The sequence below is a fragment of the Pinus tabuliformis genome, chromosome Q (genome assembly GCF_031772625.1).
Source record: "Pinus tabuliformis cultivar Carrire ecotype Pingquan chromosome Q, CPIR1, whole genome shotgun sequence".
Classification (NCBI taxonomy): domain Eukaryota; kingdom Viridiplantae; phylum Streptophyta; class Pinopsida; order Pinales; family Pinaceae; genus Pinus; species Pinus tabuliformis.
In genome coordinates, this window is record NC_142296.1 from 984,730,329 (window position 1) to 984,745,736 (window position 15,408).

At 36.7% G+C, this 15,408-nt stretch overlaps 1 protein-coding gene across 1 annotated transcript; it reads right to left on the reverse strand.

Moving 5' to 3' along the window:
* Positions 1–2,588: 2,588 nt before the first annotated feature.
* On the reverse strand, positions 2,589–3,718 carry LOC149222767 (uncharacterized). Its single transcript, XM_089383153.1, has 2 exons — positions 3,501–3,718; positions 2,589–3,250 (listed from the first exon to the last, which is right to left on the reverse strand). The coding sequence occupies exons 1-2, from the start codon at positions 3,612–3,614 to the stop codon at positions 2,801–2,803; spliced, it is 564 nt and encodes a 187-aa protein (XP_089239279.1). The 5' UTR covers positions 3,615–3,718; the 3' UTR covers positions 2,589–2,800.
* Positions 3,719–15,408: the final 11,690 nt, after the last annotated feature.

Genomic DNA, 15,408 nt, shown 5'->3' on the forward strand with positions numbered 1-15,408 from the left:
TTCTTAATATAAATTTATGATGGAAAAAAAAATAAAATCATTTTTTCAGTTTTCCGAGACTACAATATTTCATATTATAATTAATGTTTCAAGAGCATGATTGTGGAACACAAACTACAACTTCTTCTCAATTTGAGGATCCTAACAAATTGGACAAACTTACAGATAAACTAAATTTAGGTGATGTGGCAAAACTTATTTGCTCCAAAATTATAATCAAAGTACAACTTTTTCAATTTCAAAATCTTATCGGCATCTCTTTGCACCTTTTGGGGCAATTGCTAGATCCATCTTAAATAATTAGGAGTTGTCTTTAGTGTGATTTTTTGAAAGCTTTTCCCGTGGATTTTTATGGTCTAATTTCTATAAAATCCCCAGGGATTCATTGAAATCACAAGTTTGATGGGTAAACCATGCACAATAAAGGTGCCCTAGGGGTTTTTGAGAGTGCTCAATCTATATATAGAGTCAAAAAACTGATTTAAATAACGCAAATCATGATTTCACCACAAATTTTTACCTAGGATTGCGGCACCGGAAACTCCAAAAAGTCGCACTCAAGACAACTCCAAATAATTATAGTCAAAGTACAACTTTTTCAATTTTGCAATCCTATCTACATCTTTTTGCACCTTTTGGGGCAATTGCTAGATCCATCTTAAATACCGATAGAACATGAGCTGAGAGGGATCCAATTTATTTACGTGCAATTTTTTTTATGAACCGACATTATTTAAATATTTTGTATAGTTATTTTTTTTGGGACATGAGCAAAATTTCAACTTTGATGACGTGCAATTTTTTTCATGAACCGACATTATTTAAATATTTTGTATAGTTATTTTTTAAAATAATTTTTAAATTTTTTATTTGAGCGGACATGAGCAAAATTTCAACAAATTTCAACTTTGATAGGTTACACATCAGGATGGACCACATTAGTTGGTTCAAAACAAGGTTACACATCAGGATGGACCACATTAAGGTTACACATCAAGATGGACCACATTACACATCAGGATGGACCACATTAAGGTTACACATCAAGATGGACCACATTAGTTGGTTCGAAACAAGGTTACACATCAAGATGGACCACATTAAGGTTTCACATCAAGATGTTAAAAACAAGGTTACGCATCAAGATGGACCACATTAGTTGGTTTAAAACGTCTACTAATCCTAATAATGTGATTAATCCGAAAAACTTTTATCTAAATTAAACATCACACTGGACTATAGAATGTACCTCTCCGACTCAGTTATTTCTTACACAGTGATCTATATAGAAACGTGAAACTTAAAAAAAAAAGAGAAAAAGAAAATGAATCTCACACATATCGTGTCCTCCGTCGATTGGAATAGCAAGGTGGCTTTGCGCTTCCTAAGTTGTTCTACAACGTTGTTGAAAGCAGCCAAGTCCTTTATTGGTAGGTTTTCTCTTTTTATTACTTTATGTGTTATTGAATTCAGAAGGCAAGCTACAAAACAGTAATTGAATTCGACTAATGGAATCAACCTTGTGCTCAAAGTATAAACTAATCCAAACCTTTTATTACAGGTGATCAAACACAATTAATAAGGTTAAAACAAACCTTTTAGGAGCATCCAAATTATTCAGCTTTCACAGATTTGAACACGTAATTTTCAGGTTAATCCAAATTATTCTGAAAAAAAAATATGTATATGGATTAATCCTTAACAAATATTCTAAAATTTACTAATAAACAAGATAATAATAGCATTGAATAAGTAGAACACAACCCCATTAACTTTAAATAAAAAACATCTAACGTGAACAAATAAATGCAGTGAATAAGAGGGTTTGTTCTTTTTTTCACCTAAATTCCAATCATTAAATAAATGCAGTGAATAAGAGGGTTTGTTCTTTTTTTCACCTAAATTCCAATCATTACATATTTAGTTAGCTAGTATTAAAACCTATATATATGTTTTTTTTCACCGAAATTCTAATCATTACATATTCAGTTAGGTAGTATTAAAACCTATATATATGTTTTTCTTCCTAATTTTTTAAAACCTATATATATGTTTTTTTTTTTCTAATTTTTTTAAAGTGATACCTAAATAACTAGCATTTACAGAGAAGTATATTTTAAAGGTCTCTAAAAGCAATTTTTTTGATGAGTTAGAATACCATATTTGAGTTACTGACTCTGTATTGAAATGATATATATGAATGGTTAAGTCTACAAAATGCAAATGCTCCTAAGTTTTTCAAAGTGTTAATTTATTGAAACAAACAAATTTAATCTCATAAAAAAATTATATCACTATATTATAATGAAAAAGACCAAAATGTAACACTATATTCATACAAAAAACAATAAAAAAACAATAAAAAACTAATTGAAGTGAACCAGTATACCAATTCGAATAACCAGTTTTCTGACATGATTAATGAAAAAAAATTACGTTTATTTATTACAGTAGACCAAGCACTTTCTCAATATATAGTGTTTTTGTTTTCATTAGAGCTTCACAATTTGGAATTTCCATGTAAATGTTGTCAGACCTTAGCTGTCAAACATAAGCTGGTAAGAAACAGAAGCAATTATTGGAATGATAATTAATATATACACAGGTCAATGGTAGTGAATGTATCAATATCTGTCCTTTGGAAAAAAGAAACAGAAGCAATTATTAGAATGATAATTGATATATACACAGGTCAATGGTAGTGAATGTATCAATATCTCTCCTTTCGAAAAAAAAAAGAATGTATCAATATCTCAGTGAATGGAACAATAATTGGTATTGAGAAATCTTATGGTGCAGACTAGAGAAGCCAAGAGTTAGTGAGCTGTATATGGGGAGTTGGACCAAAGCATTTTGCTCTGGTCAAACAAAAACTGGTACAATATCCAATGGCGGAGACAAGCTGCGTTGTCTTCAAAATATAACAGGCGCTCATCCCAACACTTCTACCTTGAATGAGCAAACCCCAAACAGCTGTCCGGCCCTGCTGATCTGTACTATGCCTTCCATTCCCATTACAGAGCACATTATCTTCTGAAAGTTCACTTTCAGGAGAGATATCTTGATTCAACTTTTGTACAAGAATCACCGCTTCAGGAGATATATCACTCACAGAATTTCTGATCTTAGCCCAACTGTCGACCTTTCCAGACATATCCGCATAATCCCTTTGTTTCTTCAAACTTGCCGAAGGAGATTTTCTGTCAAATACATAGTGCAAAAAAGGGGCTTCCTGAATATGCTTGACAATCTGCTAGAACAGGCAATAAAAAAAGAGCAAAAGTCAGAATTTCACCAGCGTGATATATACAAAATGATGATCTTCCTAATTTCTGCCAGAGAATTTGAAAACCAATTAATTATATTTCATCAGATTCCATCCACAAATAAAAACCCATCACTATACTTGCATCAAAAAGGAGAAAGCCATCAGGAATATTGCATCAAAATCTTCGAAAAGTTACAAAATATTAGATTTTCATTTCATGTTATTAGCGTACCTCGATTACTGAATCTCTCATCCATTCTTCGAGCTTCTCAGAGGTAACTGGCGGACAGGCTTTCATTTCCTCGGCACAGGTTAGCCCATCTACACAGATGGGCTGCAAGCTCATTTTGCTGTTTTCCTTTTTCCCTGTTTGAAATATGGTTGCATTGCTGGTTAAGACATAGGGTTTGGCGCAGGAAGTACTTTTATTACATGAAATTGCAGAGATGGGTACGCTCTTAAATATTTGAATAGAAATAAATAGAGTTTGGAAGGCATATACAAAAAAGGAAAATGAAAAGTTAAAAAGGCATAACAAAATAGAATGTAAAATTGATATTAGGAAAATTATATTTTTTCAATCCTGTGCAGTGACTTAATTTTACACGAAGGAATATGTGAAATGACTTAATTTTACTTAATTAGTTTTTATTTATAAAGGGATTGATGTTTTAGAGGGAAAACATGAATAGTAATTTTTTAAAGATAATTTTATATAAGATTGTTATATTATTTAAAATTAAAAAAAATTCAAAATTCAAAATAAATTGAAAAAAAAATTAACAAAAAAATTTATAATATCTTTTATTGAATTTTTTACCAATTAATTTTTTTCATTCAAATCCTATATTATTTAAATTCGATTTCAAATTCTAACTTGATAACTATATTTTCAATGCACTTAATCTTTACCGACATGTCAACACATAAGGTCCCAATTCTGGCCACACTGTCATTGTACATCAACTGGTTTCATGGGTTCCTTCCTTCATGTACCCAACTTGTAACAAATACACTTACAAATAAAACAAATTGAAATTAATTACAGTGAGAGGTTGGGTTCATTCTCCTAATTTGGTTCATCCTCAGGACAAGGTGAAAATATCACACATTCTTCATGAATAAATAGCAAGGATGCGTCATTGCCCAAGGTCATAGGAATTATTTAACATTCAAAATTTCGTTATAAATTATTTAATATTCTAAACTTAGTTATAAAATAGATGTTAGGAGCACAAATAATAGTAATATATTGTTAAAAAAATTAATAAGGGGGTTAAGAATAAGTTATTAATAAAAATAGTTGTTATATAATATTAAATAATAATGAGGTTACAAGGTTATCAGGTTTAGTTCCAACAATTCTATATTATAGCGAATAAGGTAAACAGAGGCCAAGAGCAGGGTTCAAAATATTCTAAAAGGGATAAGAATTAATTAATATTATAAATTTAGAGTACGAATAATATATTAATTAATTCCGATCCCTTTTAGAATATTTTGAACCCTGCTCTTGGCCTCTCTTTACCTTATTCGTTATAATATATAATATGTTGGAACTAAACCTGATAACCTTATAACCTGGTTATTATTTAATATTATATAACAACTATTTTTATTAATATTTATAACTTATTCTTAACCTCGTTATAACTTTATTATTATTTAATAACAACTAATTTTATTAATAACTTATTCTTAGCTCCCTTATTAATTTTCTTAACAATATATTACTATTATTCGTTCTCCTAACACCTATTTTATAACTAAATTTAGAATATTAAATATTTCTATTTTATAACTAAATTTAGAATATTAAATAATTCTTATCTATATTTTTAGAATTTTTGTTTATTTGTTTAACTAATCTCGAACGACTAGCTTTCAACGGTGAGCTTGGACAATGATGCATCCCTGCTATTTATTCATGAAGATTGTATGATTTTTTCACCTTGTCCCGAGGATGAACCATATTAAGAAGATGAACCAAATCCTAATGATGTGATTAATCCGAAAGACATTTATCTACAATATGGATCACAAAAGTCTCAGATCTGACAAGATAAGGCATTACAACATATCTTCCATAATGAGCCATATTAAGAAAATGAACCAAATCCTAATGATGTGATTAATCCGAAAGACATTTATCTACAATATGGATCACAAAAGTCTCAGATCTAACAAGATAAGGCATTACAACATATCTTCCATAATGAGTTAGAGATCCGCACATAAATTCATAGAGCATATTTTTTAACCATTCCATCCCTATTTTGTAGTGTGATTATGTTCATCTTAAGGCAATTATTTTTAATAATTTCATTTCAATACGTTTTTTTATAGCTAAACATTTGGTCACAATGTGACTTTCACAATTAGTTAATATTTTTAATCTATTTTATAAAATTGAAATCTAAGTAAGTTCTATTTAATTATAGATAAAAGGCTTTTTAATAAAATTAATTTAAAAATGGAAACTTTAAAAAGATACAATTATTGGAGTATTTGAAAATATGATTTCATATTGTAATAAAGAATAATTTTGTAAGTTAGATTGAGGTTAAAGAGAAAAAAGAAGAAAATAAATATTGATTTTGTTTACGCATGTTTATTTTCAATTTTATTTCAATTAAATAATAGTTTATTTTATTTAATAAGGAAGAATTTATAAATGATAATTGTTTTTTTTAAGTTGAGAATTTTTATTTATATATAAATATTTATTTTTAATATGTTTTGGATTTATTTAAAAAGAGTAGTTTGTTTCAAATCTGTTAATACTTGTTCCAAGTAAGATCATCACCAAGACAATTTTAATATTTCATTTACTTAATTATTCATAAATCTTTTTAATATTTCTACTCATTATTTGTTCACAATGACATAAAATCATTTTTCCAGTTTTTTGAGACTACAATATTTCATATTATAATTAATGTTTCAAGAGCATGATTGTGGAACACAAACTACAACTTCCTCAATTTGACAATCCTTACAAATTGAACAAACTTACAGATAAACTAAATGTAGGTGATGCAACTAAACTTGTTTGCTCAATAATTATAGTCAAAGTACAACTTTTTCAATTTCACAATTCTATCTGCATCTCTTTGCACCTTTTGGGGCAATTGCTAGATCCATCTTAAATAATTAGGAGTTGTCTTTAGTGTAATTTTTTGAAAGCTTTTGCGGTGAATTTTTATGGTCTAATTTCTCTAAAATCCCGCAGGAATTCATTGAAATCACAAGTTTGATGGGTAAACCATGCACAATAAAGGTGCCCTAGGGGTTTTTCAAAGTGCTGAATCTATATATAGAGTCAAAAAACTAGTTTAAATAACACAAATCATGATTTCACCACAAATTTTTACGTAGGATTGCGGCACCGGAAACTCCAAAAAGTCGCACTCAAGACAACTCCAAATAATTATAGTCAAAGTACAACTTTTTCAATTTCGCAATCCTATCTGCATCTTTTTGCACCTTTTGGGGCAATTGCTAGACCCATCTTAAATACCAATATAACATGAGCTGAGAGGGATCCAATTTCTTCACGAGCAATTTTTTTTATGAACCGACATTATTTAAATATTTTGTATAGTTATTTTTTTTGGGCACAAGAGCAAAATTTCAAGTTTGATGACATGCAATTCTTTTCATGAAGTGACATTATTTAAATATTTTGTATAGTTATTTTTTAAAATTTTTATTTGAGCGGACATGAGCAAAATTTCAACTTTGATACGTTACACATCAGGATGGACCACATTAGTTGCTTCGAAACAAGGTTACACATGGATGGACCACATTAGTTGGTTCGAAACAAGGTTACACATCAAGATGGACCACATTAAGGTTACACATCAAGATGGACCACATTAGTTGGTTCGAAACAAGGTTACACATCAGGATGGACCACATTAAGGTTTCACATCAAGATGTTAAAAACAAGGTTACACATCAAGATGGACCACATTAGTTGGTTTGAAACGTCTATTAAATCCTAATAATGTGATTAATCCGAAAAACTTTTATCTAAATTAAACATCACATTGGGCTATAGAATGTACATCTCGACTCAATTATTTCTTACTCAGTGATTTATATAAAAACTTAAAACTTTTTAAACTTAAAACTTAGAAAAGCTTTGAAAAAAAAATTGAATGAATCTCACACAAATCGTGTCCTCCGTCGATTGGAATAGCAAGGTGGCTTTGCGCTTCCTAGGTTGTTCTACAACGCTGTTGAAGGCAGCCAAGTCCTTTATTGGTAGGTTTTCTCTTTTTATTACTTTACGTGTTATTGAATTCAGAAGGCAAGCTACAAAACAGTAATTGAATTCGACTAATGGAATCAACCTTGTGCTCAGTTTCAAAGTATAAACTAATCCAAACCTTTTATTACAGGTGATCAAACACAATTAATAAGGTTAAAACAAACCTTTTAAGAGGATCCAAATTATTCAGCTTTCACAGATTTGAATACGTAATTTTTTCAGGTTAATCCAAATTATTCTGAAAAAGAAATATGTATATGGATTAATCCTTAACAAATATTCTAAAATTTACTAATAAACAAAGATAATAATAGCATTGAATGGAGGAGGAGATGGCGTCCGGGCATACTAGGGTTAGCAAGGGTTTCGGTTAGGGGTTCGGGTTTCTGCAGTCAATGCTGAAACCCTCCGTCTCCGCGTCCGTCCAACCTCTTACTGTATTTTCCCTAACCGCGAGCTGCAGTTTTTCTTGCTGGTAACTTCTTGTAGTTCTGAGCCCTGACCCGTGACTAACGGCGCGCCCTGTGACGGAACTACAACAGCTACACGGTCCATATCTTTTCATTTTTGCATCTGTCATTATCTCCCGATTTTGCTCTCCGTTCCGAGGTGTCTGCAGATCCTAGGAGCAGCTGGCAATGGAGGATATTGAGGCCGTCGATTATTCCGCGGACCCATTGGAGGGGGTCTCCATCTGGCGCACCCCACTTGATTCATCCGGAGGTATGTACAGCTCGGATTTACCTGCTCAATTTCCGCCGTTTCCGTTTAGTGAACCGCTTTCGCACCCCCCGGTTATCCTCCCGGATGACCCGCCGACTTGGCCCGCTCTTACCACACCCCCGCACTCTCCGGCAACCCTAGGGTTTGTTTCAAGCTGCATCATCACAAACCCTGGTTCACTTCCTCTGGTTACAGGCTCATTACCCTTCCATTATCAAAGCCCCTCTCTTCCCGGACCCTCTATTGGCATCCCTGTCTCCATCGGACACTCTTCCGGCAGTTTCACTGCCGTACCTCCGCTCTCAGGCCCCCCATCGTCTTCAGGACCTCACGGCCCCTCTTCACCCCGATTTCCGGCATCGCAGCAAGCAAATCCCCCACCATCTGGTCACCCCACCCGCCATCCCCCTCCTCGGGGCCCTAAACGGAAATACAAGTGCTTCAAATCAAGGGAGGAGGACGTATTTCTCAGATTGGAAGAAGACATTCGCTGGGGTGAGGCCATGGATTTTGCAGATCGTGTTTTGGTCGGTCGCATCAGGGGCCGAAGTTACTCGGCAGCACGTTTGAAGCAATGGGCAGCGGATGTTTGGGGCCACCATTTGGTGGATATCCCCTTTGTGCAGACCTTCGTGCGGGGATGGTTTGCTCTGCGGTTCGCGCGTGCAGATCATACTAACTGGGTCCTATCATCATATTGGCATTTTGACCATGCTCCGGTGCTTCTGAAGAGATGGACACCTCTATTTGACCCTGAGACGGAGCAAATTGGCATCGGACCGGTATGGATTCGGCTACCTGGGCTTCCTCTCCAGTACTGGTCAGAAGACATCTTCAAGAGGATTGGCAATGCCATTGGCGGATATATGGGCTATGACAAATCCTATCAGCAGACGGGAATGATGGCCTACGCCAGGATACTCATAAACCTGGACACGAGAGGCGGACTGCTGGAATACATTACAATTCAGTGGAGGGATACTGAGCGCAAACAAATCATCGATTACGAAGGGGTACCATACAGGTGTCGCAGATGCCACCAAGTAGGCCACCTTTACAGAGATTGCCCTCTCCTCAAGAAATCAGTATCGAATGGCTCGGAGGAAGCAGTCCCACTGACGCAGGCCATTCCCCCTGAGACTCATCCTGTACAGACCTCGGGGGAACAGGATCGCCCTCAGATCGTGAAGGAACCAAGGAACGCCGAACCATCTGACAATGCTGGGGATCCCTCTGATCCGCCTTCGGCCTCGCCACACCTACAGCCTACAACTGAACAAGAGGACTTGGAGCAAACGGGTAAGTTTACTAACTCTTCTCCGTCTCCTCTTCCTTCATGTATGACTTTGGGCATATCATCTCAATTCACTGCATCTGCATCCATCTTTTCTGTATTATCCACTGCATCCCCTGCATCCACACCTCTGAATCATCACAATCACACCTCGCTCACTTGCACCCTACCTCTCCCTTCACCGGTGGCTCCTCCATCCAGAATCACTTCGACTCTGGCCTCCCTCTCATTAAATTCATCACCGTCTCCTCCCCGGTATTCCCTCCGCCCTCGCATGAAGGACAGGGGTCCGGATGCAGTTGGACTTGAACTGAACCGCATGTCTATGTCTCTCAAGAATTCCAGGGGTAGACCCTCCCGCATTACCAAGGCAAGGCATACTGCTGACGAAGAAGTCGCCCTGGGGCGACAACAGACTATCTTTCGGGCCCTTAGAGCGAGGAATGGCCCAGCCCCCCTCCCCTAATGAAGTTTCTTTCCTTCAACTGCCGGGGGTTTGCTAGTTCAGCCAAAAAACTAGCACTTAGGAGATTACTCCTAACATCACAGATGGACTTCATTTTTCTTCAAGAGACCCTCTGTCAAGCAGAACCCCTCATCCATACTCTCTCTGTCTGGCTCCCTTCCTGGACCTTCCATGCTTTGGATGCGTCCGGAAGATCTGGGGGAATGGCCATTGGGGTTAATAACAAAGTTGCGGAGATCAAGAACACTTTTGGAGGTAGAGGGTTTGTAGGTCTTGATATCTGTATTCATTCCGCTGTAAACGACATCGGGATTATCAATGTTTATGGCCCTTGTATAGACAGAGCCAACTATTGGCGTACTTTACTTGCATCAGAGCTGTTCCAGGCAGACAACATCATTCTTGGAGGGGATTTCAACTTCTCGCTCGGATATAGTGAGTCATGGGGGCACTCAGCCCAGGTCGACACCCTCACTGATACTATATCCAGCCTTCTAGAGGATCATCACTGGGTAGACATACCGTCTGCCAAACTCCAATATACTTGGACAAACAACAGAAGTGGAGACCAGAGCCTTGCAAGAAGACTGGACAGATTCCTTATTAAGGAATCTCTGGTTAATGATCTCCCCAGAGTTCGGCAATGGGTTGGAACGGGAGGCATTTCTGATCATCGGCCGATCTTCTTAGAAGCTGAAGACCTAACCCATAAGATTAAGAGCCCTTTTAAATTCAATGCCTCTTGGTTACAAGATCCCTCTTATATACAATTGGTGCATAATTACTGGCAATCCAATGCCATCAGAGAAGGTGAAGACATATCAATGGGATTCGTAAGGAAACTCACAGAACTCAAACAGATCACCAAGAACTGGGCTCACCAAAAACGCCTTCAGGATAATCTGATTTTAAAGGAGGCTGAAAGGGTCATTGTTGATTTTGAAGAATCATCAAGTGGGACTTTCCCCTCCTCGGAAAGCAAGGAAAATTACACCTCCCTTATTGCTAAACGCACTCAAATCTTGAAGGAAAGGGAAGAAAGTTGGAGACTTAGAAGCAGAGCTATATGGCTCACCGAAGGAGATGCAAACACCAAATTTTATCATAAGTTTGCAAATGGCCGCAAAGTTATTAACACTATTTGGGAATTAAAGAATGATCAAGGGGTCACTGTCTCCTCACAGCGGAATCTGGCCAGATTGGCCACTGAGCATTTTAGAGGCATTTACAAGGCTCCTGAAGAAGCTAATATCTTGGAAATCATGAGAGTGGCTGAGCTCTTCCCCAGATACATTGAACAAGAAGATGCTGATGAACTGCAGAAGGAAGTGACGATGGCAGAATTAGAAGCTACCCTGAAATGGTTCAAAAAAGATAAGAGTCCTGGTCCAGATGGATGGACCATTGAATTTTATCTTGCATTCTTTGATCTTTTGGGCAATGACCTCCTGAATATAGTTGAAGACAGCAGAAGAAGAGGTCGTATATCCTCAGCCATTAAATCCACCTTCATAGCACTCATTCCAAAATCAAATGCCCCCTGTACTTTTGATGACTTCCGCCCTATATCACTCTGCAATTGCCTCTACAAGATTATAGCCAAGACTATTGCCAACCGTCTCAAGCCCATTCTTTCGCATCATATATCCGCTGAACAATTTGCTTTCCTGCATCACAGACAGATCCATGAGGCCATTGCTACTGCTCAAGAGCTCATGCACTCCATGCAAATCAAAAAACAAAAAGGAATGATCCTCAAGGTGGATCTGTCCAAGGCATTTGACAGAACCAACTGGCTATACTTGCGGCTGCTGCTTACTCACCTAGGCTTCCCCTATGAATTCATCAAATGGACCATGAGCTGTATCACCGATGTCTCCTATAGTGTTTTACTAAATGGGGAAGCCTCCTCTTTCTTCACTTCAGAGAGGGGACTCAGACAGGGATGTCCACTCTCCCCTCTGCTGTTTTTACTCATTATGGAAGGGCTGAGTAGAATTATTACATCTGCACGAGATAGACACCAGTTATCTGGCATCAAACTTGCAGACCATCTTTACCTCACTCACCTTTTGTTTGTTGATGATATTCTTATTTTCCTGAATGGCAGCGTTGGAGACTCCACTATACTCCATAATTCATTCCTTCTCTTTCAACAAGCTACTGGTATGAAGATTAATGTTCATAAATCCACCATTACTACTTTTGGATGCACCATCAATGAAATAGCTTATGCTAATCAGCGATTTCCATACAACAACTTGACATTGTCAGATGGTATTAAATATCTTGGTTTCAGACTGAAACCTAATGGATACAGAATCGCAGATTGGTTATGGCTTATAGCCAAGGTGGAAAAGCGACTACAAGTTTGGTATCACCGATACCTATCTCGAGCTGGCAGACTGATACTTATTAAAGCTGTGATTGAAGCCACTCCAGTATACTGGATGGCTCTCACATGGATTCCCAAGGGCATTCTCAACAGACTACAACATATTTGCAGTAGATTTCTTTGGAAGGGCCACCAGCCAGGCAGAATCTTTGCCTGGGTGAAATGGGATACTATTGCAAAACCCAAACGCTGGGGGGGTTGGGGTATCAAAAGGCTCGACCTATTCTCTAGAGCACTGGCTGCCAAACTTGGATGGCAACTTCTCACCTCTGATGGACTCTGGACCAGGGTAGCACATGCAAAATACATCAGACCCATGAATGTGATGGACTGGATATGCAGTCAACAGAGAACTAATCATAACATATCCATCATATGGAAAGCAGTTATTGGCACACTACCCTTACTTCGAGAAGGATTAACTTGGCGCATCAAGGCTGGTAATGCAGTCCGAATAGGTCTGGACCCTTGGGTTGGATGTGGAAATACTCACAGACTCTCAGACGGCCTCATTGGACATCTAAATGACAGAGGTATCACATACATTATGCATATTGGTGATCAAGCAAACTCCTCCTTCCTTCATCAAGCCTGGACCAGCGCACAAGCATTAGATATTCCGGCACAGTGGCACAATGAATGGGCAGAGTACACGGATGCACTCACTCAAGCTCATATTAGACTTACTGATGGACCTGATGAAATCATTTGGGCTTATGCAAAACATGGAACATATACCCCGAAGCTTGGCTACCTAAAGCTCATGGAGTCTCATAAGCCACATATTATCCATCCCACATGGAAGGCTTTATGGAAACTCAAATCAGCCCCGCGTACTCGACTGCTCATGTGGAATATCATCTTCGATAAAGTACCTACGGGCACCAATCTTATGAAGCGATCCTTCCATGGACCCTTCCGCTGCCACCTCTGTCACCAGGAGGAAGAAAGTACTTTACACTTATTTCTGACTTGCGGTATCACATTACATTTTTGGCAAGACCTCACTTCCCATCTCCCGCAATTGAAAAACTGGCATGGTCACAGTATAATGGAGGCTTGGGAGAACTGGAACCTAGATCATTCAGGGAAGGCCATTAACATTCCGCTTCTTGCATGCTGGGCAATTTGGATTGCCCGGAATCAGGCAATTTTCAACCTCAGAGCCCCCCACTGGCCTACTATCCTTCACCATACCATTGCGGATTACAACATGATACCTGATGATGAACACAGAGGTCCTGTTCGCATCATTAAACAATTGGACATTGACAAATCCAAACCTTGGGCTTTTTTTGATGGGTCTGCACAAGAGGTGGGCTGTGGGGGAGGCGCAGTACTATATCTCAATGAATCTCACAGCTACAAAATACAAATAAACCTTGGCAGAGGAACCAATAACTATGCTGAACTAAGCACTGCCAAGCACCTCATACACTTTGCCATACAAAAACAATGCAGACACCTCCAGCTGTTTGGTGATTCTAAAATAGTTTGCAATTGGTTGTCTGATGCATCTCATTGTCATGCATTTTCATTAAGGCACATATTAGATGAGGCAAAGAGGCTGACTACATCATTTGAATCATTTGCTTGTCGTCATATCTACAGGGAACAAAACACCATTGCAGATCAACTCTCCAAAGAGGCAGCGCACAGACAAGGAGACAATTGGCTGATACAGGAGGAAATCGAAGGGTCATTTTATCAGCGTTATCATAGACCCTTTGATGAACAGATGGCATAATGGGCTCTAAAGGCCCACTTACAAATTTTCACTTGTTTTTTGTTGTCAATAGTTGTACATATCTCTATATATTTAGCACTATACAACACCTTACTTTTGATATATATGGCTCTCTGCGTAGAGCAATGGACTCCTATTTTTGAACACTGTTAGTGAACAGTTTTGGACAGCTCCCTGCGAGGAGACAACCTGCTTTATTTTTGTTCATATAGTACTACAGACTGATCTTGATAGGCACAGCTGCCTGTATATGAATGCTACGGCATATACAAAATGTAATTTCTTAACTTTAATAGAAATTACGACTTTTTCCCAGGGAAAAAAAATAATAGCATTGAATAAGTAGAACACAACCCCATTAATTTTATATAAAAAACATCTAACGTGAACAAATAAATGCAGTGAATAAGAGGTTTTTTTTTTTTTTTTTTCACCTAACTTCCAACCATTACATATTTAGTTAGCTAGTATTAAAACCTATATATATGTTTTTTTCTTCACAGAAATTCTAATCATTACATATTCTGTTAGCTAGTATTAAATGTTTTTTTTTTTCTAATTTTTTTTAAAATAGCACCTAAATAACTAGCATTTACAGAGAAGTATATTTCAAATGTCAAAGCAATTTTTTTGAACAATTTTGTGTAAAATTTCACCAAAATGAGTTAGAATACCCTATTTGAGTTACTGACTCTGTATTGAAATTGTATATATGAATGGTTAAGCCTACAAAATGCAAATGTTCCTAAGTTTTTCAAAGTGTTAATTTATTGAAACAAACAAATTTAATCTCATAAAAAAATTATATCACTATATTATAATGAAAAAGACCAAAATGTAACACTCTATGCATACAAAAACAATAAAAAACTAATTGAAGTGAACCAGTATACCAATTCGAATAACCAGTTTTCTGACATGATTAATGAAAATAAAATTATGTTTATTTATTACAGTAGACCAAGCACTTTCTCAATATATAGTGTATTTTTTTTCATTAGAGCTTCACAATTTGGAATTTCCATGTAAATGTTGTCAGACCTTAGCTGTCAAACATAAGCTGGTAAGAAACAGAAGCAATTATTGGAATGATAATTAATATATACACAGGTCAATGGTAGTGAATGTATCAATATCTCTCCTTTGGAAAAAAGAAACAGAAGCCACTATTAGAATGATAATTGATATATACACAGGTCAATGGTAGTGAATGTATCAATATCTCTCCTTTCGAAA

Coding starts and splice junctions, on each gene's coding strand:
- LOC149222767 (XM_089383153.1), bottom strand. CDS start 3,614: ATGAGCTTGCAGCCCATCTGTGTAGATGGGCTAACCTGTGCCGAGGAA. Junction 3,251..3,500: donor TGAGAGATTCAGTAATCGAG/GTACGCTAATAA, acceptor CTGTTCTAGCAG/ATTGTCAAGCATATTCAGGA.